Here is a 16703-nt window from a genome sequence, read left to right as displayed (position 1 = left end):
ACCGTGGCTCATAAACCGAGGTAGGAACCAAACCGTGGCTCAGAAACCGAGGTAGGAACCAAACCGTGGCTCATAAACTGAGGTAGGAACCAAACCGTGGCTCGTGAACCAAACCGTGGCTCATGAACCAAACCGTGGCTCATAAACCGAGGTAGGAACCAAACAGTGGCTCGTAAACCGAGGTAGGAACCAAACATGCTCCTTTGTATTATTACACCTCTATTCTGCACTTTGTAACTTGTGCTTGTGTTCTATAAATGTCTTATTTCCCACATTAACAGGTGTGTTTATCCATCTGTTTGTCCAATCAGAGTCATGATAACCTAGCAAAGGGGCGGAGCCACAAGGCAGACGGGGCTAACCTGCCAATGGAAGGTGAAGGAAACAATAAACAGCCAATAGGAGCGCAGGGGGCAAGGTCAGACATGATTTACACCATCGAAGATGTCCCACCCTGGTACCTGTGTATTCTACTTGGACTACAGGTAACATTGTGAATATACTGGGATTACAGGTTTGAGATTGGGTTCAGACTGGTTTATATTGGTCTGATTCAGTTAGGTCGGGATTATACTGGGTTTAGACTTGGGTTTAGATTTGGATTAGTCTGAGTTGATATATTTACCAAAGGTTTAAGATCTGGCAAAACTTAATTTTAGCCCCTTGTGTCCATTAAAAATATTTCTGATTGGTATCTGTGAGGTTAGATATTTTTACTCCTTTTTAATAACAGTGGTGTGGTTTTATTTTGAGGTTCTTCTCATCCAGCAGATTCCACTGAGTGATTCCAACATTCTTTGTTGTAGTACGTTTGTTATGAACTTTATCCCTTTGGTTTCCAGAATAAAGTGAGGGCTGAGGATGATGGTCCAAAGCTTCCAAACTACACACATTGTTTGACAAAATCACTTTATTACACCAGTAATGTGCAGTAAGTATGTTTACACAAACCAATAAACTGATTCTGTTTTCTTCATCGGCAAATTCCCTGAAATGTATTCATTAAATCAAAAACACAGCATCTCTACAGAACTCCATAGATGTAACGCTTTGTTGTGATGGGACACTACGGACGGAGAGGAGGTCCATTTCGACATTTTGTTTCAGATCAGGACACTGCAGCCGGAGCTTTGCTGCACAGTTAAAAAGAAAACATGTTTCTGACAGTTTAACTAGAAGCACCAGAAGAAAAGCTCAGAGACAAGCCAGCGAGACTGGAAGGAGGTTTGATACTGATGTCACCTTTCCTTATCTGTCTTCAGCATTATCTGACATGTTTCAGCGGCACTGTAGCGGTGCCGTTTCTTCTGGCGGAGGCCATGTGTATCGGTCGAGACCAGAACACCATCAGTCAGCTAGTCGGAACCATTTTCACCACAGTTGGTATCACAACTCTGATCCAGACCACCGTAGGGGTCAGGTGAGTGAGGGTGAGTGAGGGTGAGTGTGGGTGAGTCTGATGAGTCTGATGAGTCTGACGTGTGTGTGTGTGTGTAGGCTTCCTCTCTTTCAGGCCAGTGCATTTGCTTTCTTGATTCCTGCCCAAGCGATCCTCGGTCTTGACCGTTGGCGGTGTCCCAGCGAGGGTGAGACATTCTCTCTGTTCGGATGATTGAAATGCTGACATATTGTAAGGAAACAACAGTAACATGATAATAATAAAGGGATTTGTTGTTTCTTTCCTCTGCAGAGGAGATTTATGGGAACTGGAGTCTTCCACTCAACACCTCACACATCTGGCAGCCACGCATCAGAGAGGTACATGATGATTATTTCTGCAGTGGGTTTGATTGGTCCAGGTGACCCTTGAAGCAGCAGACCGGTATCAGGAAGTTAGATGGACTGTAGCTTTAGTGGTTACTGAAGCAAAAGCTCTGTGGGAGGAGTTCAGGGAGGTCATGGAGAAGGACTGTCAGTCGGCTTCTAAGAGGTCAAACCATTCTTATGATGGGAAAGTTGGGTCTTATCTCAGACCGGCACGAGGAAGGAACACTGAGGAACTCCTGAACCGGACTTGAGGCTTTGCTCCGACTATCAGGGTCTCACACTGTCACACTGTGTTCTCAGCAGGAAGTCCAACATGTACTCATGAACAGAATCTGAAGGTGCATTCGAGATGTGAAGAGGGTCAGTAAGGGAGACCTCTGGATTGGTTCTCTTGCTTTCATTAGACTGGGAACCCGAGTGAGCACTGGGACAGTGTACCTCCCAGTCTGAGGTCCTAGTATCTCAGGGTCAGGATTCTCCAGCTGCAGCAGACAGATTAGTATTTTAAATATTCGACTTAAACTGTCCAGCTGTAGTTCTTCAGAGCACAGTTGCTTTCTGTGGGTGTGAAGACTTCTTTTGTTTGTTAATCTGTAGTTATTTCTCTGTGTTTCAGATCCAGGGGGCCATCATCGTGTCCAGTGCTGTAGAGCTTGTGATTGGTCTGTGTGGGTTGCCAGGTTTGCTGCTGGAGTACATCGGCCCGCTCACCATCACTCCAACTGTCTCACTGATCGGCCTGTCTGTCTTCACCACAGCTGGAGACAGAGCTGGGTCTCACTGGGGCCTGTCAGCACTGTGAGAAACCTGTCTGTCCACCTGTCTGTCTGTCCCACCTTTGATTCCCATCAGTTTGCTTAAAGAGTGAATCAGTGGATGGAATTTGTCCCCGTAGCGCTTCTATTATTGAGAATGTTCTTCATAGAGAGCTCATTATTCACTACAATCTTTCCAGACGTACTGGTCTGTATACTGGTCTGTCCACCTCTCTGTCTGTCCACCAGTTATACTAGTCTGTCTAACCCTAACCCTCTATACACCTGTGACTGCCCTCAAACCTGTCCGACCAACACCATCATCAAAGTTGGGGACGACACCTTTATGGTTGGACTGATCTCAGGAGACAAGTCGGCTGAACACCACCAAAACAAAATACCTTTTTGAATTGTGGAAGCACCGAGCGGAGCCTGTCCCACTACACATCTACAGAGACTGAGGAGAGGGTTGAACCTTCAGATATAAGGGAAATCACATCTCTGAGGACCTCTCGTGGTCTGGGTTAGGGGGTTAAAAACAGGCTGCTGATGGCCCTCTACTTGTACTCCATTGAGAGTGTAGACCGCTGTCTTTCTCTCTCTCTCTCTAACTGCCTCTCTCTGTGTCTCTGCAGGTGTATTTTGCTCATCGTGCTGTTTGCTCAGTACCTGAGAGAGACTTCACTTCCTGTTCCTGTTTATAGCAGGAAGCAAGGACTGACCTCCACCAGAGTCCAGATCTTCAAAATGTTTCCTGTAAATGAGAAATAAAGTGTCAGATCATGTCAGTCCCTCAGATGTTGGTTCTCTTTAACTTTCTGACTCTGACATCTCTCTCAGATCATCCTCGCCATCATGTTGGTTTGGCTCGTTTGTTACATTCTCACGCTCACCAACATGTTGCCGAGCAACCCTGATACCTATGGACACAAGGCCCGGACAGATGCCCGTGGTGACATCATGGCTTCATCACCCTGGTTCAGAGTACCCTACCCCTGTAAGAAAGCTGAAATCAGCCAATCACAGGCTTCACACCTGTCATTAACATCAGCCGCTCACAGTTGGCCAGAACATCTGGTCTAAAAATAGTTCAACCTTCTGTGACGTCACAGACTGTTGAACTAGCTTTGACCACTTTCTCATTGACGACTGTCCAAGTTTAAGATCCTTGTATTTAACAGATGTTAAAATGTGGGACCGAAAATACGAGAATTAAAACAACTTTGATAAGAAACAGTTGATCTTGTGATGTCAAATGAAACAAAAAAAACACGCAGGTACAATCCATTTTTAGACCAGATGTTCTGGCCAACTGTGAGCGGCTGATGTTAATGACATGAACATAGATCACAATCAGCTTTATTGGCCATGTATGTACGCCAGGCACCGTCTGGGCCTGGTGCCTTCCTGATCTTCTGTCTGTGGAAGAGCCGACTCATATCCTCTTTGCAGATCCTCAGTGCCAGTGGGGGGTCGGTTGGAAGAGGTGAGAAGGAGGCAGGGGGTGTAGGTCGTTGTTTGATGATGGGGCAGGTGGGGTGTGTGAAAGTGGGCTTATCAAACCTGCAGTCGAAAACATTCAGGTCGTCAGCCAGTTGGTGATTGGCCTCAGTGGGGGGGGGGGGATGGTCTCCTGTAGTTGGTGAGTACTTCCAGGCCTCTTCAAACTGACGAGGGGTCATTGGCTGAAAACTTCTTCTCCACCTTTTCAGTGTAGCTTCTGTTAGCTACCTTGATCTCCCTCGTCAATGTGTTTCTGGCCTGGTTGTACAGGATCCTGTCCCCACTTCTGTAGTCCTCCTCCTTAGCCTGACAAAGCTGCCTGAGTTTTTCAGTGAACCAGGTGTATTGTTGTTGAATGTGTAGAAGATTTTTTTTGGCACACACATGTTCTCACAAAAACTGATGTATGATGTGTCAGTGAGCCCATCCAGGTCTGTAGCAGCAGCCTCGAAAACACTCCAATCAGTGCAGGCAAAGCAGGACTGTAGCTCCAGCTTTGCCTCGTTGGTCCATCTCCTCACAGTCTTTACCACAGGCGTAGCAGATTTTAATTTCTGCCTGTAGGTCAGGAGAAGATGGACCAGACAATGATCAGAGAGTCCCAAAGCTGCACAGGATACTGAGCAATATGCATCCTTTATTACAGTGTATCAGTGGTCCAGTGTGTTTTTGTCCCTGGTGCTACACTTAATATGTCTGTATTTTGGTAATTCTTCGCTGAGGTTTGCTCTGTTAAAGTCCCCAAGAACAATGAGCAGGGAGTCTGGGTGTTTGTGCTCCATGTTGTTGATCTGCTAAGCCAGGTGTTGGAGCACCTCACTCACACAGGCCTGTGGTGGGATGTAAACAGACTAGAATGAATGAGGAAAACTCCCGCGGTGAATAAAAAGGGTTAGGGGTTAGGGTCGATGAAAAGTGTTTCTAAGTGAGAGTGGACATTCGCCAGGTGAATTGATGGGAGCGCAGTTCTGAGTCCCCGTCGATGCAGATTAACGAGCGCTCCTGCTCGCTTCCCTCGTTCGCGTCTGATAAATTCAGAGTAGAGCCGCTGCTCCTCCAACTAAAATCTCTGAAAAACCTTCTGGTTCGATGAAATGCGGCGAAAAGGTTCGCCAGTGGATAGACAGATATTTAAAAGTTCCTCTCTACTGAATGTGATCAGAGACAGAGAGCTGGAAACAGGACAAACAAAAACAGAAAAAGTACGAGAGAGCGCAGTACCAATGCTGCCATCCGCGGTGCCATCTTGATCTGAGAAAAAACTGACTTCTTGTCTCTGGTCTGTGATAGGCCAGTGGGGGTTGCCAGTGGTAACGGTTGCCGGGGTGTTGGGGATGCTGAGTGCCACCATGGCGGGCATTGTGGAATCGATTGGTGATTATTACGCCTGTGCTCGTCTGTCTGGAGCCACACCCCCTCCAGTCCACGCCATTAACAGGTAAACAGGAAGTAATGTTGTCTGATCTGGAAGTCTTCGCTCCCACAGGTGGTTGATTGTTTTTGTTTGTTTCAGGGGAATCTTCACTGAAGGCGTTTGCTGCATCATTGCTGGTCTTTTAGGGACTGGAAACGGCTCCACCTCCTCCAGTCCAAATATAGGCGTTCTGGGCATCACCAAGGTAACTGAGGCCACACCCACCTGTGAGGGGTTTGTTTGTTTGGTAGAAATGTACTGGTTCTGGACGAGAAGTGATTGAGTACAGACTAGTTGGTAATTTTCTGATGTCCCTGATCATAAAGGATCAGGATCCCATGACCTCTTGCAACTAGTCCTTCGATCTCTGCAAGTTATCCACACACCTCTGCAACTAGTCCGCCACCTCTGCAACTAGTCCTCAGACCACCAAAGCTAAATCTCAGACCTCTGTAAGTAGTCTGCAAACCTATGCAACTAGTCCCCAGACCTCTGTAGCTAGTCCTCAGACCTTTGTTAACTGGTAGTCAGGGTGTCGGCCACTAGTTCCAGACATCTGCTCAGACCTTGGCTCCTTGTTGGTTCTGGTCTACAGGGCAGTGAGAGAACCGCTCTTTCTTGCCTCCAAGTAAAACCAAACTCTCTGCTAAAAGTTAAACACCTTCGGCTGTTTTTTGTGAGACATACTCAAGTTTTTGCATCTGCTAAATTAATCTAGTGTAACTGAAAAATACAAATATTCTCAAATCATGTCACCTGGACTCATACCTGACATCTGCAGACAGAAAGTGTTCTCTTCAGTTCATGGGGTGGATGTTTGAATCGCTGACCCTGATTACAGGTTGGCAGCAGGCGTGTGGTGCAGTACGGAGCTGGTATCATGTTAATATTGGGGTCAGTTGGGAAGTTCACGGCTCTGTTCGCATCCCTGCCAGATCCTATCCTTGGAGGAATGTTCTGCACTCTTTTTGGTGAGTTACACTCACAGGTAACACGAGTTAACAACTACCTTTACAGGTGTGTTTCTGGGGTCATACTAATCCAGGTGTGTTTGTGAGGTAATAATAATCCAAGTGTGTTGATTTTTCTCAGGTATGATCACAGCCGTCGGTCTCTCCAACCTGCAGTTCGTGGATTTGAACTCATCAAGAAATCTTTTTGTTCTGGGATTCTCGATGTTCTTTGGTCTGACTCTGCCAACGTACTTGGACAAACACCCCGGCTCCATTAATACAGGTGTGTGTGTGTGTCTACTCCAACAACTATCTTTGTGTGGACCAATTTGAGTGTTGGACCTTCAGAGGCAGGACATTTTTGGAACGTGAGGACGTTTTTGCTGGCCCTCACTTTTGTTCAGACATTCAAAGGCCTGTTTGAGGGTTCAGACTTGGTTTTAAGTTTCAGTTTACAATGAGGTTTCAGGTACAATGAATTTAGGTTAGGGTAAGGGTTGGGGTCCGGCTTTTAGTTGTGATGGTTAATTTAGTTTTTAGGGCTAGGGAACGCAGTATGTCAATGAGTCTAATATAGGGCTACTGTTTTGGTAACTGCTACTGCTGATGTTAAAGACAGATGTAATCAGAATGGTTTCATGTCTCTTTGACCAGTTCAATAACATCATGTTGTTTCTCTGGATAAAGTTGTAATCCTAGAGATTTTCTGTTTCCCACCTGTACATCAGTGGGTGCTGGTGACTCAAAGTATTGAAGACAGAAGGAAACCCAACCCACAGCGTCATGTTAATTTTAGTGCTGGGCAACGATTAACATTTTTAATCGCATGGATTTTTTGCGATTAATCACATTGTTACGTAATAGTGGGGCGGCATAGCAAACCTGTTGTGCATTTTGTGATACAAGCACCAAATTTGGCGCAAATGTACATTAATATGTTGCGAACATTTTCAGATATTGGGCCACTTGAAATTCTCTCTTTATGTCCGCCATATTGGATTCAACACAATACTTTGAAAAGAATGTCTTAGTTCTGTAAATGTCTTAGGTATAATACTGACATGCTACATGGTCTAGTATTTGAGGCTAGGTGTGCTGGTATCTGAGGCTAGGTATATACCGGTACTGAAGATACGTGTAAATAAACAGTGTCATGTTAACAATTCAGCATTGCCACAAGTACATGTATGTTGTTGACTCATCGTCATGTGCAGTCCCCTTCACACTCACAGAGGGCTGTGCACTGAAGGGCAGCCTTTTTGCACTTTTGCAAAATGCACAATTATTTTGAATAATTGGACTAAGCCGCCCCACTAATGGCAAAGTTCAATAATGAATTCAAAAGTAGTGTATTGTGCACTTTTATTTTAAAGTACTGCTATATGAACAAAAGGTCAATAACATTTGGTTTGTAAACACTTTAAACACATCAGGTTGTTGTTAGCAGCAGTATTCTCTTCACACAGCAGCAGTTCTATCTCTTCTATATCTGTGCTCAGTGTGACTGTGTGTGAAACGTTCCACTGCTGTGCAACAGGAACATGTTTCAGCACATTTAATCTCCATGTGTGTGTTGTCTTCATGACAGTCAGAGCATGTGAATGCAGCTCTACTGTTCATCAATATAATGCTGTAACTCCGAGGTAATGATGGTTACCCAGCGATCAAAGAATAGACACTTTACCCACAATTTAGGTGTATTTTCCCTTTAACTCACGAGATGCAGCATGTTTTACACTTAATGTGAATATAATTCATACTTTGTTGGCATCTTATTCTGAAAACCGGATATTCGTCTGAAGAAACCGGATGTTGTCTCACGTTAATCTTTCCGCTAACTTTCAAAGTCCTTCGCTCGCTCCCGATCTGTGCCGTTGGAATGCGTTTACGGTGAATGTCAGCATATAGGTGCACTAACATGTAAGTGTCTGCTGACACAGCAATGTCCATTAGTCTCCATTCCTCCACCGCTGCCAGTGAGCAACGGACTTTCAAAATAAAAACAAATAAAAAAATGCGTTAACGCGCAATAAAATAATTGTCGGCGTTAATTAATTAATTCATTCATTTTGTTATTTATCTTATTTTGCATTTGCAATAGGGGCTTTACAAATATTTTAACTTACTTTCAATCTTCACTGTAAATCTTTGAATCTGAAAGCACTTTGTGCCTAAGCTTAAAACGGGCTATGTAACTACAATTATTATTGCAACACCAGTTGGCTACTTTTCTCTACTTTCTTATGTTCACTGACAAGTGAAGCAGTAAAATTATGACCTACAGGATTTCTTAAAAACAATCACTGCAGGCTCTTGATAGGAATGAACCTCGTGGGTTTCATGTGTCATTAGAAGTCTGTCAGTAATCTGGTGCCCGTGCAGCAGTCCGTCACCATCCGTCAACTGCTGCACGGGTCCTTCAGGGCTGGACTCTGTTTTAAAGGCCTAAATAAAATGATTGTTTTTATGTCAACATAGGGTTCACAATTTCCACGGTATCATTTCTTTTCCGAAAGGACAACAGCAGAGGTCTGTCCTCCTCTGCCCCCCACTTTCTTGTGTGTCAGTGTTGAAGCATTTTGATCTGAATTTCAATCGAGTTTTCACAAAATAGAACGGGATGTATTTTATAAATTTGTGTCGACGTAAATCCTACAAATCAGTGTTCTATGCTCAGGTCTTGCCGAGCTGGATCAGATCCTGACGGTTCTTCTGTCCACCGAGATGTTTGTTGGAGGTTTCCTGGCTTTTTGTCTCGACAACACAATACCAGGTAACCTACACTAACACACTTATACAACACACACAGGTCACTTTCTGTAGTTTTTTTAACAAACCAGATAAAACGTTAGATACTTTATGCTAAGCTATACAACACAGATATGAGACTGATGTCGGTCTGAACATCAGAGACTAGATACTCACCATTATATGTGTTACGACCTGGCTCAAAGGCTGCAACATAAGGGAGACAAGACGAGTGATAAAAGTAATAAATAGGCATTTATTTAACGAACAAATAACCAAACTAAACTCAAACAAACAACCAAAGAATCAATCAAATTAAGCAGCTCGGCGTGGAGAGGAGGGGAGGCTCCTCGCCATGTTCGGGTGGTGCATCTTTATAGCCGGACATTTCCAGCAGGCTCAGGTGGGCTCGTTAGCTGCAAATTAACATCCTGAAAGACAGAGTAGGCAGCAAACAGGACACAGACCCCTAGTGGATGGGAGGGATCGTCACATATGTTAGTGACTAACATGATCCTCACCATTATATGTAACATTAAAATCTGCAATGACTCACTTTCTTTATGTTTATCATTGGTGGGTGTTCTTTGTTTGTCCCCAGGTTCCAAGCAGGAGCGAGGTTTAGTTGAGTGGAGGTCCTCTTCCTCCTCTTCCTCCTCGTATGATCTTCCTTTGGGGATGGGTCTGGTCAGACGGACTCGATGGCTCAGACGCTTTCCCATCAGCCCCTCCTTCAGAGGTTTCCAGGCTTCTGACCCCCTGCAGCTGCCTGAGGAGGAGGAGGAGGAGGTGAAAGAAAGAGGAGAGGAGGAAGCGCCTGACATCGACCTGCCGGGTACCAAGGTTTGAGTGGGAATCAAACCTGTGATGTGACTGAACTGTTTTAGTCTGTTGTTGACATAAATCTTCAGTTCATCATATTTGTGAATGTTTTACTGGTGATTTATTAATCTGCTGATTTTGCCTTCATAATTGATTTTGCCGTGGATAAATTCAGATTACGAGATTTTATTAAAGTACGACAGTGATCCTCGCAGATGGAGCTCGTCTAAAGTTTAGATAAACATGACACTCCTTTTTGAATATCAAAACAAAAGATTAATAAACGTTTTACAAAATATCTGCTTCTTTGATAACAAAAAACATTGAACGTACAAATCATCTTGTGGATATAGAAACCTTGAGGCAGACGATAACTACGATCTTTTAAAAAACGAGTATAAAAAGTATAAAAGACCATAAAAAGTACTTTGAGAAGTACGACCTTTCTTCTGGCCTCCTTTGAAGGAAAGTCATTGATCAAGTCGGTTCTACAACATTACGGGATTTAATTGGTTAATCCTCAAAATATGAAAACCGTTTCATGATGATAGCCTAGTACATTTTCAAAATCAAATTTACACCAATATTTTAAAAACTAATATTATAACAATAATGTTTTAATTAACAAAAAATTTTATTTTGTCCATAATTCCACCATCACCGATCCTGAAGGCCGTTTTATCGTCATAAAATATCCATCAACAATAGTCCAGTCACAATCTGTAATGTTTATGGCCCAAACACTGATGACCCATCCTTTTTTCGTAATATTTTTTTATCCTTCTCAAACATTTGTAACTGCCCAGTCATAACAGGAGGTGATTTCAACACAGTTATCGACCCATCAGTGGACAGATCTAAAAATCCAAATAATAAGCGTACCTGGCAATCCACAGACATGATAAAACAGTTCATGAGTGATTTTGGTCTTGGCGATATTTGGCGATTACAGCACCCAAACTCAAGAGAATACTCATTCTTCTCACCAGTTCACCACTCATACTCACGCATTGACTTCTTCCTCAACAGCAATTCAATCATATCTAATATTTCAGACTCCAAGATCCATCCTATCATTATTAGCGACCATGCTCCCGTAACATTTATTTGGAACAGAGTTACCCTACATAAACCTATCACTAGATGGCACTTCAATACATCTCTTCTCAAAGACCCTCAGTTTGATAGTCTTATTAAAAAAGAGTGGGCGTCCTTAGAAATAAATGATTCCCCAGAGTCATCACCAACCCTTCTGTGGGAAACATGGAAAGCAGTTTTTAGAGGAATAATCATCTCATTCTCTGTTTACAAAAAAAGAAAGAAAAACAACAAGAAGCTGAACTGGAACAACAAATCAACCGACTCTAAACCATAAATGCAAGTAACCCAACAACGGAAACCCAGAACGAATTAAAATGAAATTATAAATAATAAAACTCAATTCCTCATACACAGACTTAGACAAGAAAATTTTCACCACAGCAATAAATCCGGTAAATATTTGGCAAATTAAATTAAATAAAGAAAAAACAACAATCTCAATCATCAAGGACTCTGCAGGGAAGCCCACAAATTCACCCGATGAAATAAATAAAATCTTCAGAAGTTTTTATGCCAATCTATATTCATCTAAAAATAACCCAAATCAAGAAGACATCAATTCATTTCTCAACAGCATTGATTTACCACAGCTTAACAAAGAACAAATCAACATACTTGACTCACCATTAACACAGGACGAACTTTTTACTGCTCTCAATCTGATGCCCAATAACAAAGCACCAGGTCCCGATGGCTTCCCAGCTGAGTTCTACAAACACTTCTGGTTCATTCTAGCTCCACTCTTTAACAAAATGATAACTGAAATAAAACAAAATTTGCAATTTCCAGCCAACATGAACACAGCCAGTATATCACTCCTCCTCAAATCAAACAGATCCAACTCTTCCTTCTAGTTACCGTCTCATTTCTCTTCTCAATGTAGATATTAAAATCATCACTAAGGCATTAACTCACAGATTAGACAAAGTCACTCCATCCATAATTCATCCAGATCAAACCGGCTTTATCAAAGGTAGACATTCATCCACTAACACACGCAGACTATTTAATTTAATCAATTACTCATCATTACAACAAACTGGTACCATCATAGCCTCCTTGGATGCAGAAAAAGCCTTTGACAGAGTAAACTCAACATTTCTCACAAGCACATTACAAAGGTTTGGCTTTGGGGAATCATATTAACTGGCTTAAAATTCTATATACTTCACCGTCAGCCACTGTCTGCTAATAGACAAACCTCACAAAGCTTCACACTGCACAGGGGGACTAGGCAACGATGCCCACTCTCTCCCTCACTTATCACCATTTTCATTGAACCGTTAGCTGCAGCCATTCGTCAGAACATCTACATAAAAGGAATTCAAACACTCAACACCCATCACAAGATCAGTCTCTATGCAGATGATATATTGCTCTTCCTACAAAACCTTCACTCCATTACTTAAAACAATAAATGACGACCTCCTCCGCTGGATGAACTTACCATTATCACTCATGGGCAGAATATCTCGTTAAAATGACAATACTTCCTAAAATAAATTACCTATTCACAATGATACCAACTCAACCCACCCACTCCTGGTTCAAGTTGCTTGACTCAATCATTACTCAATTCTACTGGAAAAATAAAACACCAAGAATTAAACTGGCCACTCTACAAAAACCAAAAACACATGGAGGACTTGAAGCTCCACATTTTTTTCACTACTCTCTAGCAAATAAACTTCAGTACATTCTTAAATGGATCCACCCCAGACAATCAGACAACACATGGTTAGATATAGAACATACAGTTTGTAAGGACATTCAGATTTCTGACCTACCATTTTTAAGTCAATCTATCAAACGCTATCCTTGTTTCAATATACTAACAATAGCAGAAACTCTGACAGCCTGCCGGAAATTCCACAAAATCACTAACATCACTTTTGCACCTTCAAATTTTACTCCCATATGGAACAATCCTGATTATCTAATAATTGAGATGTACTTGAAATGTGTTCTTTTATTTTTTGTTATTTGTGTTTATTTCTCCATTGAATGTTATATTTGACACTGAACTAGTTCATCTTTATCTCAGTGATAGTGTCCAAATGAGCATAAAATATCACTGGTATGTAAAAACTACACGGCCAACAAAATAGATGTAAATGTTGATCAAAATCATATTCCCATCTGCTCATAATAAAACAAGTAAACAAGTCAAAAGTGTACACTGTCAGGTCCATTCTCCGACGCAGATATGAAAGCTAGTTTATCCATCTTTCCTTTACAAGCGGGAAAATTATTTCTCTCTTTATTTGAGAAAGGTTCATATTTGTGTTGTCAAATTTCACTATGACCCTGAAATTCTGTCTCTTGTGTTATCATATGCTGAATGCAAGCAAAACTACAGAGCAAAATCACACTCTTTCTGATTGAACCAATCTATGAACTGTCTGCAACAATGGATTTTCGCGGCCCCAAATAGGCCCCAAAAAACATTGCAAAAAAAAATGCAAACATGACACGCTCCCCTTGGGGCTAAGCCCCCCTTTCTTTGAATCCTAGAAACGCCCCTGGTCTGGACAGTCTTTCTCTCAACGCCTCAATAGGTAGATCTTGCCTGTCACCAAGGCAGAGGTCAGGGATCTTGGGCTTAAAAAGGTTGGTGACCACTGCCTTTGAGGAACATAGACATTAGTTGTGTCTCAATTCAGGGTCTGCACCTTCGGAAGACCCAGCCTTCACGGTCTACGTGGGCTGCGACCTTTGAGGGCCGTGAATGCTAGACCGCGCGGTCTATGAAATGAGACAGCCTACGCTACAGAAGACTTCCTGTTTGCGTCAATAGCTGTTCCCGTCACCTAAAATCCCTGCTCAGCAGGGTTATAAATATATATACACACATATAAATCAGTGGCGGGCCGTGCATTTTATACCTGGGCCTTCACTGCTGTCCTTGAAGCTGAAATACCACCTTATAACCACATTGTGGCGCCACAGCTATTGTTCATTTTTAAGGTTGTAACTATGTACGTCTTCATATTAAACCGTTCGGTACGAGCATTTAGAAAATGCAAAAGCCTAAGTTAAGGAAAATATAATGTTCTCAGCTGGTCTGGCTGTGGGATCCACTGTCATTCCTTCATGATAAGCCGCGACCCAAAGAGATTATCATAGGATTTTACTTTCACAACCTGAACGTTGAACGTACTGCTCTGCAATGTCTTTCCTCAGCTAGGGTTAGGTTTGGTTGGAAGCGGGACCCTCCTAAGAGGGCCACGAGGGGCACTGGCACAAGGGGGCTGTCCTTTAAAAAGGCTTTAATAAAAACCCTAAGAAAAAAAAAGCAATTGAACAATTTTATTGAAAACAGCCTGACAGCAGAGCAACCGCCAGCGGGACAGACGGAGAGGAGATGCTAAAAGGGGAAGGGAGGTTAAAAGGCACAATGAATCTATAAATAAAATTAAGACAGTGATATAAATAAGTTATATAAAAAGATAATTTAACATATAATAAATGTATATACACACACACACATCTAAAACTTTAAAAAGATAAATAAATAGATCAGTGCTTTTTAAAAAAAAGTTATAAATTAAGTGCTAAGTGCTTTTTAAAAATGTTTTTATAAATTAAGTACTAAGTGCTTTAAAATATAAAAATATGCAAAAGTGGAAAAATGTATAAAACTATGCCAAATAACCCTATCCAACGTCAGCCATACGGTTGGGAGTCTAAAAAATGGGCCTCGTCTGCCTGTGGGGGAGAGGGAAGGACATAGGGTGCATCTCCAACATGGGAAGATTAAAATAGATACATAAATTAAAAGATCAGATAAATAAAAATAAAAATAAATAATTTAACAATAATACACAATTAAAATTGTTAAAAAGGTGAATAGAAACATGCATAATATATTAAAACCACACGTGAAAGACAAGTATAAATATATGAATATATAAAAATATAAATAAATAAATAAATAAACATGTATATAATATAAGGGAAATACCATGGTGGAGATGTAATGGGGGTGCGAGAAGGGACAAAGGGATGGCAGGCGAGGCTCCAGTAAAAACAGACTGGGAGTTAATATTTTTCATTTAGCCCAAGGGGGTCTATGGTACCCAGTCTGTGGATCCATTTCCTCTCCGCTGCTTGCCGCTGTGCCGTGCTCCACTGCCCGCTGCTCTCCAGGCCCACACTTTGGAGACCATGTGAGCCATGGAGTTTAAAATGTGCATATAGGACGCTCGTGCCATTCCCACTATTGATCATATAAAAATGCTGCTTAATTCTAAGATGTAGCTCATTCTTTGTCTCCCCCACGTGTAGTTTGTGGCCCCGCATCTAAGAGCATAAACCACATTAGAAGCTGTGGGTGGCAGGGCCTGCCACAAGTTAAAACAGAGTCTGCTCTGGGGGTTAAAAATGCCCAGGTAAGTTACCATGTAGGGTTAGGGTTAGGGAAATCGTTTGGTTTGGTTAGCCCACTGCCGTAAAGCAATGGGTTTGCCTATGCACTGTCACATAACCCGCCCAACCCAGGAACCCTCAGCACTCATTGAGGCCCCCCGGTTAGGGTTAGGGTTAGGTTTAATTGGGAGCGGGGCTCTCCTAAGAGGGCCACGAGGGGCACTGGCACAAGGGGGCTGTCCTTTTAAAAAGGCTTTAAAAAAAACCCTAAGAAATAAAAAACAATTAAACAATTTTATTAAAAACAGCCTGACAACAGAGCAACCGCCAGCGGGCCAGACGGAGAGGAGATGCTAAAAGGGGAAGGGAGGTTAAAAGGCACAATAATTATATAAATATAAAAAGATAATTTAACATATAATAAATGTATATACACACACACATCTAAAACTTTAAAAAGATAAATAAATAGATAAGTGCTTTTTTTTTAAAAATAAATAAGTAATAAGTGCTTTTTTTAAAAAAGGGGGGGGAAAATTAAAATAACATACAAAAATGGAAAAATTTATAAAATGATGCCAAATAACCCTATCCAACTTCAGTCTAAAAAATGGGCCTCGTCTGCCTGTGGGGGGAGGGAAGGACATAGGATGCATCTCCAACCTGGGAAGATTTAAAATAAATAAATAAAATAATCAGATAATTAAAAATATAAATAAATAATTTAACAATAATACACAATTAAATTAGTTAAACGGGTGAATAAAAACATGCATAATATATTAAAACCACACGTGAAAGACAAGTATAAATATATGAACATATAAATTATAAATAAATAAATAAATAAACATGTATATAATATAAGATAAATACCATGGTGGAGATGTAATGGGGGTGAGAGAAGGGACAAAGGGATGGCAGGCGAGGCTCCAATAAAAACAGACTGGGAGTTAATATTTTTCATTCAGCCCGTGAGGGTCTATAGTACCCAGTCTGTGGATCCATTTCCTCTCCGCTGCTTGCCGCTGCGCCCTGCTCCACTGCCCACTGCTCTCCAGGCCCACACTTTGGAGACCATGTGAGCCATGGAGTTTAAAATGTGCATATAGGACGCTCGTGCCATTTCCACTGTTGATCATATAAAAATGCTGCTTAATTCTCAGGTGTAGCTCATTCTTTGTCTCCCCCACGTATAGTTTGTGGCAGGCCCCGCATCTAAGAGCATAAACCACATTCGATGCTGTGGGTGGCAGGGCCTGCCCCAAGTTA

The 16703-nt window shown here is 42.0% G+C and overlaps 1 protein-coding gene across 1 annotated transcript; it reads left to right on the top strand.

Moving 5' to 3' along the window:
* Positions 1 to 425: 425 nt before the first annotated feature.
* Positions 426 to 9983, top strand: slc23a1 (solute carrier family 23 member 1; the record flags this gene model as incomplete). The annotated part of the gene is made up of 13 exons (XM_079283271.1): positions 426 to 485; positions 1263 to 1420; positions 1498 to 1586; positions 1691 to 1758; positions 2384 to 2565; positions 3158 to 3278; positions 3363 to 3519; positions 5316 to 5463; positions 5539 to 5644; positions 6281 to 6410; positions 6532 to 6675; positions 9070 to 9165; positions 9742 to 9983. Coding segments are annotated over 13 exons (1701 nt in total), but the record flags the coding sequence as incomplete, so codon positions are not given.
* Positions 9984 to 16703: the final 6720 nt, after the last annotated feature.

This window comes from Melanostigma gelatinosum (assembly GCF_949748355.1).
Source record: "Melanostigma gelatinosum genome assembly, chromosome: 14".
Lineage (NCBI taxonomy): Eukaryota > Metazoa > Chordata > Actinopteri > Perciformes > Zoarcidae > Melanostigma > Melanostigma gelatinosum.
The sequence above is the reverse complement of the archived record's forward strand: the minus strand, read 5'-3'. Positions and strand labels throughout refer to the sequence as shown.